This window comes from Sceloporus undulatus, unplaced genomic scaffold, assembly GCF_019175285.1.
Source record: "Sceloporus undulatus isolate JIND9_A2432 ecotype Alabama unplaced genomic scaffold, SceUnd_v1.1 scaffold_18, whole genome shotgun sequence".
In the NCBI taxonomy this organism is placed as follows: Eukaryota; Metazoa; Chordata; class Lepidosauria; order Squamata; family Phrynosomatidae; genus Sceloporus; species Sceloporus undulatus.
Window position 1 is genome coordinate 1003310 of NW_024802940.1, and position 13210 is coordinate 1016519.

General features: G+C 39.0%; 1 protein-coding gene across 1 annotated transcript in view; it reads right to left on the reverse strand.

The window, feature by feature from the left end:
- The window catches only part of LOC121917442 (zinc finger protein 521-like), a 371849-nt gene that overhangs the window by 43223 nt on the left and 315416 nt on the right, over positions 1-13210 (reverse strand). Inside the window, 3 exon segments of the mRNA XM_042443417.1 lie at positions 5455-5570; positions 10097-10130; positions 10132-10229. Of these exon segments, the coding sequence (XP_042299351.1) occupies positions 5455-5570; positions 10097-10130; positions 10132-10229 (248 nt within the window).

Genomic DNA, 13210 nt, shown 5'->3' on the forward strand with positions numbered 1-13210 from the left:
GGGGGGGGATGCATTGATGAGATTCCTCACGGATATCATCGGTGCATCCTTCAGGGAAGGACATGTTCCATCTTGTTTAAAGGAAGCGGCGGTTAGGCCGCTCCTGAAAAAACCTTCCCTGGACCCCCTGGATATGAGGAATTATAGGCCGGTGTCATTGCTGCCATTTTTGAGCAAGGTGATCGAGAGGGCGGTTGCCCTTCAGCTCCAAGCTGTCTTGGATGAAGCCGATTATCTAGACCCATTTCAAACTGGCTTTAGGACAGGCTTTGGGGTTGAGACTGCCATGGTTGCCTTGACCGACGATCTGCGTCTGAGCATTGACAGGGGGAGTGTGACCCTGTTGGTGCTCTTAGACTTCTCAGCGGCTTTCGATACTATAGATCACGGCATCCTCTTGGACCGCCTGAGGGGGTTAGGTATCGGGGGCACTGCTTTGCAGTGGTTCCGGTCCTTCCTCTCGGGCAGGTCTCAGAGGGTGCTACTCGGGGACTGTAGCTCCAGTAAGAGGTACCTCACTTGTGGGGTTCCTCAGGGGGCTATTTTGTCCCCGATGTTATTTAACATCTATATGAAGCCGCTGGGTGAGATAATACGGAGTTATGGTGCTGGGTGTTATCAGTACGCTGATGACACCCAAATCTATTTCTCCGTATCTCGTTCGTCGGCCTCGAATTCCGATGGCATCTCTTCTCTCAATGAATGTCTTCAGGCGGTAATGGGCTGGATGAGGAAAAACAGATTGAAACTGAATCCAGACAAGACGGAGGTGCTCATGGTAGCGGCCCCGAAACCAAGAATTGGGTTGCAACCTCCAGTCCTGGATGGGGTCACACTCTCCTCCAGCGACTGTGTTCGCAGTCTGGGGGTGCTCCTTGACTCGTCGCTCCTGATGACAAATCAGGTAAATGCGACGGTCAGGAGTGCCTGTTATCAGCTTCGGCTGATACGCCAGCTGCGCCCTTTTCTGGAAGTAAGGGATCTCGAGACGGTTGTGCACGCGCTGGTAACCTCACGCCTTGACTTCTGTAATGCACTCTACATGGGGCTACCCCTGTGCTTGACTCGGAAATTACAGCTGGTTCAAAACATGGCAGCCAGGCTTGTGTCAGGTACATCTAGGAGGGACCACATTACTCCGGTTTTGAGGTCCCTCCACTGGCTGCCTATCAGCTTCCGGGCCCAGTACAAGGTGTTGGTTATCACCTTTAAAGCCCTAAATGGCTTGGGTCCAAACTATCTTAGAGACCGCCTCCTCCCGTACAATCCTCCCCGCACTCTCCGGTCCTCTGGGAGGAACTTACTGCAGCCTCTAAAATCTAGGCTTGCGGCAACCTCCCAGAGGGCGTTCTCTGCTGTCGCCCCCAAACTCTGGAACGACCTGCCGGATGAGATCCGTCAGATAACATCATTAGACAGCTTTAAAAAAGCGGTCAAGACGGATCTCTTCCGGCAGGCCTTTCCAGATTAACCATCCCGGCCCAGGTTCCCAGGTTCCCTGATTCCCTCATTCCTCCCGTGGCCCCATCTTAGTGATGGTTGAGGATCAACAGAGGGATATCAGGGTTTTTAGTTTTAACTGCTGGTTTTATGCTTGTATTGTGTTTTTAATATGTTATATTGTTTAATACTGTCTTAAGGGGGGGGGAGGGATAAAGTGTTTTTAATTGTCATATTTTATATTTTACTGTTGTTAACCGCCCGGATTGGTTTGCCAGAGGGCGGTATACAAATAAATATTATTATTATTATTATTATTATTTTAGAAATATTCTCTGACACTGAACTGCTTACTTTCTACAGCTGACTACGATCATCATATTTAGGCAACTTGTTCAGCAGTGGTGATTTCTTGACAACAGTTTGATATAAATTTCAGATATTATGATGATTCTTAAATTCAGGTGTTTTTGGTTGGATTTTTACATGTGCTGATTAATGCTGTATCTCTTTGCTCTAAATCATGGCTACTGGTTCTCAGGATTTCAGAAAAATTAGATTATTATATATGAAGATGTTGCCCTAAAGCTGATTGATGTTAATTGGATTTCAGGTAGATTTCCTTTCAAAGAAGAACAGATAAGATATTCCTTACTGGATGCATAATCACAGTTGGTCTTTAGGGCTTAAAAAGCAGTGGCTGTTCTACATTTTCTCAGTGACTCCAAGGATCTAGAAATGTCAACTCTAATCCTTTACTTCATTTAAAAATGCATTCTTTACCCATTATTCCTTGTGAAGATATTCTTGAAGTTTTAAATTGATCACTTGGAACTGAAAGTAAAGAATGTTTTCTTACTTGATGCTACCTATGAATCATCACAGAAGCAATAGTGAGGGTGGTATTGTTAGCTTCATAGCCACCACAATCTTTTTTTCTTAGATGCTTGATTGGAAGCTCTCTCATAGTCTCTGTCTAAGAATTAAACACAAGTAACCTCTGCCCCAAGGAGTGGCAGCTCAATAGCTTGAGTAATAGTATCATTAGAGCTGATCAAGCACTAGAATCATCATTCCAAATGTGTAACCTTTTGGCTGACCCAGAAGAGACTTAAAATTGTAGGCCGATAATCCTGTAAAAGGTCTGCTTGAATAGATCTCCTGCATGTATCCATTTGGACAGGCGTGATGGGTATTACACACCACTATCATGACGGTCTCAGGAAAATGATCTTCAGCGATAAGTATTCCTTCCTCTTTTCCCCTTGATCATGTTCCTCTCAGGAAGGCAGAAGAAAATCAAAGCAATATTTGAAAATTCTAGGCTTGCATTTAGAAAAGATGTTTGCAAAGTATGGAAACTTCTGATAGCATGATTTTTGGGAGGGTGGGGTACATACATCTGTTTGCCTTGAAAATTGAATCTTGGGTTAGCAAAAGCACTTCTGGAATATAGTAAAAGACCACTGAATTGAAAGAGTCCCAATGGTCATTGTGGGCAACACTCTCCACCTTAAAACACAACTATCTTTATATGTGACTCCCTTAGCTGGTTGTATAAACTTGTCTTGAAAACATTTAAGGCAGAAGTTAGGCCAGCTGGATGCATTGCCAACCTTTTCAGGTTCCCCCTTCGCCTTCATATTTCCCACCCTTTTGTAATTTAAAGGCTTTACTATTTGAGATAAAAATATAAAGAATTGTCCTTCCTCTTCCTACCTCTGAAAACTGCCTTTGTATTTCCCTCTATATTTCTTTTTGGAAAATGAATACATCTTGAAGTATTTCTTCAGTCTTTCTTTTTATGTTTTTTTTTTGGGGGGGGCACTCTTTTATAGTATGTTACCAGACATTTAAAATATATTATTTTATATATTTGTGATTTGATTATTTTGATTACTTGATTATTTTAAATAGTGCTAATTTTAACTCTGTATTTATGTTGATCAGGAAGAACTATTTCACATCATGTAGCTAAATTTGACGAACCTTGGTTTTCAATTTGGAACTCTAGGCTTTCCTAGAAAATGATTATAATTTTCACTCTTATTCAGCTTTTGTACACACATTTTTTTACAGCTGGTTATTCAGCTTTCATGTACATTCCCCCATTCTAAAAAGTTAAAATTCATCTCCCAGTGCATATCTACTGGAAGTCAGAGATTTAATCTAAACAATCCTGGTATTTTTGGTCCCATTTTTTTTTTTTTTTGGTTTTGGTCTTGCCTAGCACTGGAATAGAGTCCTGGAGATCTCTGAGACTAAGGCTCGAAACAGACAGACCAAAAGGGCCGCCATCGGGCCACGTTGGGGCATGGCATTTAGATCAACGTGACTGGAAGCTGCCCAGATGCTGCTCCAAGGAAAAAGAACCAGGCCAAAAAGGAGTGGGGAAAAAAACTACTCCTTTTGCTGGCCTGGCTCAAAACCATGGTGGGACTGGGCGCATGCAGTTGCCATGGTGCCAGCATGAATGGTGCCAGTGTGGCCTTGCCACAGTTTTTTTTGGGGGGGGGCTTGTCTGCTCAAGGCCTAGTTTATGTTCTTGGGCTGAAAGAAGTTCCCAACCTTTGATGGAAAAGGTTAGCCACCCTGAGATCCTATGAGGAAGAGCGTAATATAAAGATATAGATAAAATCAATGATAATGATAATGGTGATTCTGATTACCTTTCTTACATATTTGTAAATAGACAGATTTCACAAATATAAATACTCTTCAAGGGTTTTTAAGTGGAAGATTACAATTTCTGTTATTCCAAACAACAACAACAACAATTCCAGGATAACAACAACTTGAATTTGACATCTTAAGTGCTTGGCTTTGCAAGCCTTATTAGCATATGGATGTGGAAGGTGCATTTTTAATTCATAAATACATAAATTAAAAGCCATCAAGTCATTTTTAAAAGGACTGCATTATTACATGTGAGTGTTTTGATAAAGTCTAAAATAGCTTAATATTTTTAGCATTGTAATTTTCTTTATTTTCAACAGCTGTAGCAAAAACTGTTCCTGACAAATCCGTAGTTTTTAAGTGCTGGCAACTTTAAATACCTTTTCAAATAAATTCTTCTAACTTCACATATGAAGCTTTAGATGTTCTCCCTTTCTATTTCTCTCTGGAGAACTGCAGTGTCCCAATGAAAGCAAAGTGTGGGTTTATAAATGAACACTTGAGACTCAAAAATTCTACTTTCAACAAAAGACAAAGCTTTCTTCTAAGTTCAAGGGAAGGACTATCAGATGAGATTTGACCCTGACATAACAATTTCTGTATGGAATGTTCAAGTTACAGCAATCACTATCTGAGTGAACAGAGATACTATGCAGGGTAATTAAAACACATGGGTTTCCCCCTTTATTTTTCCTCCATTTTTGTTATTTTTGCTCTTTAGACAGCAACAGGACTCTATTACTCTAGACCACTTTTGACATGACTGACTCCATGAGTTTGAAATTAGCATTCAAAAAGGCTGCTTCTGCATAAACATTACATGTAAGATATTTAAAGTTAACATAAAAATACAATGCATGAATGGAGAGAAGTTTATTTGCAACCAAACATGGTAGTGGTATGTTCATCAAATGTCAGGATTGGTGCCACACTTTAAGGCATATATTTAATTGCTAGTCAACTCTACATATTCTAGACACTTATTTCACATCAGCTTTTCCTAAACCAAATGGAATTTCTATGAAATTTTTCATATATTTTAGTAAGGCATACAAATGTTATTAGCTTTGGACACCATTTAAGTGGCTCATTTGCCTGTGACATTACAAGACATAATGCTACATCATGCCCTCCCCTAAAAATCTTGTCAACTACATCTACAGCCCTGATAGTTCTTTATAGTTCCTCCAAATAGTTGTCTTTTCCCCCTTCTGCTTCACCATCCCTTTGCCCCTATTCTGATGTTTCACAGAAGCGGGGTGCACCTAGTTTAGTTATTTTGTTCAACAATATATGCTACAATCCCCTCTGTTCAAGCATTTTTAAGGAGCAGAGTACCTGCAGTTCTGTTTGGAAGAAGAACTTCTGTGGGCACTGTGTGCAGTCATAGATCTTGTCTTCTTGTCCATGGGCCGAAAAAATGTGTTGCTGCAACTTGTTGGCTTGAACAAATACTGAAACATTGAAAAGAAAATGTGAACTTTTTGTTATTTGTCTTCTACATAGAGAGACTTTTCTTGTGAACATTTCCTCATTAACTCACAGCAATTGCAAAGGGTACAATTATCCAGGAACCCTATAATTTCTGATTATACTGTTGCTGTAATAGGCACCAGTAATGATTGTTCAGCTCTACATTCAAATCCTAATTTTCTTTTCTTCTCTTTGTAAAAGAGCCATGCTTGTATGTCTGGTAAAAACATAATCAAATAACATTTAAATCTAAAACATTTAGAAACTACCCTGTCCTTTTTCCCCACAATAATTTTCTCTTACCACAATAATTTCAGAATGAACCACACCACTTTGAAAATCAAAAACAACATTTAAAAAATCCTTGTTACTGAGAAATTTGGAAACAATACAAGGCAAAGTCTTTTTTTATTTGTTTGTTTTGCATTTGCCCAAAAGTTAAATTTAACAAACAATCCTGTATTTAAATGTGTTATTGTTAAAAATTATATCCCACAGCTACATTGGGGCAATGTCTATAAACGTGAAACAGAACTGCAGGTAAATTCTCTTTGGATACTTTAAGATCAACTCTGAGTACACACTGAATGCAAGGGTTTCAATAATATAAACATGTTCAATTTTAATGACTACAAAACAAGGCCCTAAGACTGTGTAACAGTTTACCTAGGAGACATACTATTAATAATTAAATTGTATATGCCAGAGGCAGTGTTTGGGTTGGCAGCACTGACTTCTGATGGATGCCTGGTGCACTGTGACCTAAAAAAAGTTTGCATCTACAATATTAATCTGTATAGGCAGGGAAAGGATTTATTAAAGATGCTGGCATTTAAGTTTGACTCCATTCCTAATCATTAAAATAATTCTAATTGAATGCCAACAAAGAAAGAAAGAAAGAATTAGAATAGTGTGCTTGTGAGTCATACATTTTAATCACATTTCTCATTACCTTAAAAAGGATTGGATTCCATTTTCCATATAAAATTTATATTGGTGAATTTAGGTTCTTGTTAATATTCTACATACTGAAATAATTTAATAGCATATTACTCATAAAACATCATTGCTTATGATTAATGTGCTGTATCTATTTACCCCATCAGCAAAAAAGGAAAATGGGTTTTTTAAAACACAGATTGGAACAGAAGTTATCTACATACTTCTTAACACATTTTATACAAGGCCACTGGCTGAAATATTAAACAATTCCTGTTATTATTGTTATTTTGAATCAGGGAACTTCACGGCAATAGCCTTCAATGGAATTAATTTTCAGATCTATTTTGTACACTGTTTATATTAAAAATCCAACCTAAGTTTAACTTCTAGAATGACAGATTGTACAAAAAAATCCACTTCATTTCACAACGCAAAACTTTCTATATCTTTAGAAATTATGAATGCAAGCTGTGTGGTGAAAAGTAAAACTAAATATTATAAAGTAAACTTATTCAACTAATAATAATAATAAAAATAAAAAAAATTATTTGTATTTCCCGCCTCTCCCTGCGGATTGAAGAGGGATCACAGGTAGTTAATTGCAGGTAGTACACAAGCAGTTAATAATAAGTAGTGGTATGTATAAACAACAGGGTTTGCTTGCATTTTATTGGGAGTGTAGTTGCCAAATAAGAAGAATAATATGAAGAGAACAAACAATCATGCTTGCTCATGAAAGTATATCAATAGAGAATAATATAGATACACTATTGAATTGTGAACATTGCTGGTTTTCCTCTCTTTGAAAAACAAATCCTGTGTTTATATACAGTACTGATATTTAGGGCAAAATTTTAAATAGCATTATTATTACTAAAAATAAAAGTGCTGCATGAAATCTTTAAAAGTGTTTCATTTTAAAATACATGTACAGGTTACAAAAAAACAAACAAACAAGCTTCATTTATATACCGCTTCATACCACCTAAGCAGCGTCTAAGTGGTTTACAACTGTAAGCTAATTTGCCCCCAACAATCTGGGTACTCATTTTAGCAACCGCGGAAGGATGCAAGCCTGAGTCAAGCTTGAGCCCTTTTCGCTGGTCTTGAACTCACAACCTTATGGTTTTGAGTGAGTGGCTGCAGTACAGGCATTTAACCACTGCGCCACAAGGCTCCCTTAGATTGCATCCAATATGTTAATACATCTCATTGGGGGCAGGGTATCTTGTCTTATTGGTAATATGCCAACTAAAGAGCCGGGCTAGGATTTCTCATATTTTGAGCCACAACTGGAAGGATGTTGTACATCCCAGCTCTTGTAGAGAGAGGATGTTCAGGAGAAGGTTCCAAGCTGTGCTTTTCAATTTCAAGTATGTCCAGAACTACATGTTCATTATTTTGTAAGAGCATCATCAGCATCATACAGAGTCTGTTATGTATGAAACAGTAATGAACACAAGTAACAGTGAATTTTACAGTTGGCCCTCCATATCCACAGATTCTTTATCCATGGATTCAAGCATTCTTGGCTTGTGAATATTTTTTACACAAAGATAACCTTGATTTTCCATTTTTTATAAGGGACACCATGAAGATTATCACAGCATGCAGAAGCGCTGCTAAATTGTCTCTCAAACATTGAGGAAGAGCATGTGTGTGAAAGCCTGGTGTGCTTTCTCAATGTCAGGGAATCGTTGGCTCCCTCTAGCATCACTGTTTTTTTCAGGGAGAGAGAATTTCCTCTGAACATTCCTTCTCCCTGAATGATTCAGTGACACTAGAGGGAGCCAGTGATTCCCTGACATTGAGCAAGTGTGCCAGACTTTCACATATGTGCACTTCCTCAACGTTTGAGAGATGATTTACCAGCGCTTCTGCTTGGTGCGATAATCTTCCATTTTACTAGCCACTATATTTAATGGAATTTTAACATCCAGGGATTTTGGTATCAACGAGGGATCCTGGAACCAAACCTCAGCTGATACCAAGGGCCTACTATATATCATTTAATATGTATTCAGTGTAAAAAAATAATGGAGATTTCTGGCTTTAAGTCAGGAGTGTTGACTGTTTCAGGGGTATATATGAACAAAAAAGGCTGAGTCTCTCTCTCTCTCTCTCTCTCTCTCTCTGTGCGTGTGTGTGTGTAGAAGATTGGACGTATTGTTTGTTCATAATTATCTGAGTGACATTTCAGCATGCCTCTGTTCTGTAGCAGCAACTGAGGTATCAGGAAACCATATTTCCTTCCTTTTGGCAGCAAATAAGTTTCCACCTTTGTAGTCTGATGTAGGCGTATATATGTATAAATTTGCATACATACAAATACAGTGACCAATGAGGTCACAGCAAAGTGAGCTATGCTTTGGAGGGCAAAGCATGAGAAGAAAACAATAATCTTTCTGAATTCTATACCTATCCTGTTTTAGCTCTGTAAAAATGTAGGAATTTACACAAGCAAATGGAAAAGAATACAACAGATTCAACGGGCATTCATCTGCAACTTAGTGCTTTGTAGCCCACAGGTGATGCCTCACAGCATCCTTTCCATTTACTCTTAACCTCTGCCTAAGGTTAGAATATCCATGTGTCTTCTACACCAAGTATATATCATATTTTTTTCATTAAGTAAAAAGTGAGGGCAATGATCCAAAAGGCTACTTTAGGTATGTTCAAGAGCTTGACTATAGCCCACCATTTTGTAATCTAACTCTCAATGGGACATTCCATCCTCCATGACATATCACAATCTGCTTTTGAAAGCTCTTTTGAGTTTCAGAAATGACTGTCCAGACTCTAGGGCTACTTTGCATGTACTGAACTCCTATTCTGTATATGGAGCTGTCTTGGTTTGCAGATGAAGAGAGGAGAAAACATCTTAGTTTGGGGAAGAAGAGGTCAGAAAACATCCTCACCAGTCTTAATGTTGTTATTGTTGTTGTTGTTGTTACTATTATTATTCCTATTATTTCATTTATATTCTGACTTTTCCCAATAATGGCATCAAAGGTTGCTAACAAAAGTTAAAACAGATATAATTAAAAACCACTACAAAAAAGAGTTGACGTTTCTATGAAAAAGTACATTACATAATTAATAAAAGGTATTTATGATAATAAAGCATACTGGTGATTTCCTTGTTCCTGCTCTAACTCCTTGGATTCCAGTGAAAAACTCTAGTAAAGTTCAGGGTCTTTCAAAGCAGTGCGGGAGATGGTGTTGAGGAATACAAGCAGATGGAGAAATGAGTAAAATCCAGGGACCTCCCTTGAGAAAACCAAGTAATATTCTGCTCAACAAATAGGACTGCTAAAATCCTACACTACTAAGTATGATAAAGTGAATTATGTGAGAGAGTTTGAAAAGCAATTCAGGTAGATGCATGTCTGATCCTTCTGCACACTTGACTTTTTAAATAATTCCTAATCAATATAACTAATCTGATATGCGCACAGAAGCTGACCTGAAGTCACAGTCTGGCATAAATGACATCACTGGAGAATGTACATGAATAAACTAAGGCCATGGCTGGGAAAGGAAATAATCCTGTCAGCATACTCACCTGTAAAGCAGACTGGACATTTGAAGGTTCCCCCCCATGCCTTCAAAGCTGTGTTCTATCAGATGGCACTGAAGTTTGGCAGGAGAATCAAATGTCTGGTTGCACAGCTTGCATTCATGGTTTAGTCCTTCATCTGGTGGAGGAGAAAAATGAGGAAAGTATATTGTTATTTGTTGCACTTTTCTTCCATCTTTTTGCCAGAGAGGTCACAACCGTTCATATAGAACTAGGATAACCAAACAAATAATATACTTCATGTACTAAATAGTTATCTGCCCAGTTGTACTGAATCAGCCCCTCATCTGCAATTATTAAATATTTGTTTACTAGCAAGAAATAGTATGCACAAATGCAATTGAACTTGTTCACTACTACAAAAAGGCAGATGCACCCAATTAAATAAAAAAGATAAATCTCAAAGTTCTTGAACTGGAAGTGGTACAATTTCTATCCTGCAGTTTGTATCAGATCAAGGGAGTGGGGTGGGGAGGAAATGCTGCCAGGTCTCTTGCTCAGCAGCATTCATCCTATATCTGTTAAATGTATGTGTGTGCAAGATAGATAGATAGATAGATAGCTAAAAAATTACTACAAGCTTCTGCAGGCCCTATGATGGAAAGCAGTTATGAGTGTAGGGGAGGAGAGAGTCAAACATACAGAGTTAAACAGAGGGACTGCAGGCTATTTAATTTTTATTGCAATGTACAAGTGCCTAAAAACCAGCAAGGAAAGGAACTTGCCAGAAACATCCTTATCCAGCATACCCTACCTGGCCATATTTTTCTCTGTGCCAGCTGTCAAAGCCTTAACTTTAAAATTTCCAGAAGCCATGCAAATCTTTGCTTTCTGGGTTGACTTAAATTTGGAAGAGCACCAGTGCACAGTGTGTGTATGTGGATGACAGAATTTGTTGTTTCCTTTTTCTTTAGTTTATGTGCAACATTATACTCATTTTTATTAGTAGTGTTTTAAGAGAAGCATGCATTTTTTTCACTTGTTCTTTTTTTTTTTTTTTTTGGCTTTGCTTTAAATTTGTATGGTATCATGAATCTTTGTTGTGAACAAGAAAGCCTTCTGGTATCCTTAATGCCTGAGCTACTCTTCCCTCCCCTTATTAATTACTATCCCACTATAGCCTCAAAGGTCCTTTCTTTTATTTTTTCAGCTACAGGCATTCCTAGCATCACAAAATTGATCCTAAAACCTTCCCTGCTCTGAGCTGCAGCCCCTTGCTGCCCTCCTCCCCCTTTCCATCTCAGGCCTAGCATTAGTCTTTCTTCCCAACAGTGTTGCAAGCTCCTTTCGTTCCACCATGGGAACAGTGATAGGTTGTCCTACTTAGAAACAGTTGCTAGGTAAGATGCAGCTCCCAGCTCTGCTGTAACAGGGTTCAATTCCCTTAGCATATCTCAGAAAAGGTCCTTCTGTATGTCACTAGTATGTTATACAAATAGTTTGATCTTGCAGGTAAATACACTATCTGATTAATAAAAACAACAATACACAGCTGTACCTGGTGTGTCACTCCAACGTGTTTGATGCAAAAAAGGTGCTGTTTTTTTTCTTTAAAAGCATTTCTTTCTAAGCATCCAAATATAACACTATGCTACACCTGTTTAATATAACACAGCATGCAATGACAAGTAGCTATGACTAAGATTTGATCAAAATGGATGGAGATAAAGACTGAATTAAAATGACTTGCAGCCTGTAACCCATATGCCGTCACTTGGCCATTCTGCCAAACTATAAGCAACTAAACCCAGGCAAAATAATTAAATTTGTATCCTTGGTTTAGTTTGCAGTTCCCTGAATTTGAAATTATCCTTAGGGCAAACAGGCAAAATACATGAACCAGCTGCCCTCAACAGCACAGACTCCCTCTAATCCAAAGGCTATCTCCCTCAATGGCTGTGTAATAACCCTATTGAGAAAAAACAAACAAAACATTGCTAAAGACTAATAAGAATGATCACACTAGCTCTAATTCCTCTTCCTTAGCTACTACATAAGTATTGGTATCACAAACAGTTCTGGGGACTGCAGAGACTCTGGGCCAGGGCTAGGCAACTTGATATCCTTCAAACATTTTGGTCCAGTTGGTGGCTTCCATGTCAACAATGCAATGAATTTGTTGTGGATTTTATTCCAGAGTTTAAAAAATTCATCCAAGGTTCTGAACCCCTTCTCCAAAATAGGTTCAGTACTCTGGAAAGTCCATCTCAAGTCACCTCTGACTTCGGGCTAGTCTACACAATTACAATAATCCTCATTCCAGTTGAACAGAATGTGATCTGGCTACATGGAATTCACAGGAGTTCAGGCTTTTTGTGGTGGTGGGGAACTTCTTGAACACCACATAAAAAGGTTTGCACATAGTCACACTTGCAATCATTCCTCTGCTTCACATGGATTGAGATAGCTGCACAGTTTTGGCAGAGTGAGGGTGAATAGAAGCAAACAGAAGTAATTTTGCACATGAAAGTGAAGACAATTAACCACCGATGCCAATGTGCAGAAATCTGCAGCTATTCACATAAATCACTTAACATATAGATTAGCCCATAAACCACCATCAATCCCAGCCAGCATGGCCATTGGGAAGATTTCACCGGTTGTACAATGCACCTGAGTTTTACTTGGGCATGCCATAACAGCCCGTCGCCAGAAGAGCCTGTCACACCCTGGAAGAACTAATGGGACACACACCCATACTGCATGTGCACCACTGTGCCAATGTGCGCTACAGACGTGAGCCCCATTACTTCCTATGGGGCTTCAGCATACACTGATTTCCCTTTACGCAGAGGGATCCGGAATGGATCCCTGCGTAAGGGGAGGGCACACTGAACTCCAAAACCTCTGGAAGGTACCAGATGGCCTAGTCCTGCTCCAGGTTCTGTGATGTTCCAGTGTATTGGTACTGGAGGGGGAAATTGTCTCTGGATTTGCCACTTCCCAAAGAAAAATCAGATACATCTAGTGTTGCCATATTCTAGTCACTCATATCATTGCACCTTGTCTACCATTATGTTTCAACCTCAGGACCAGTGCAAAGCTAAGAGCTCTTTTTTCTTCTCACCCCCACCCCCCAAGCGGGTATGAAGACAGGAA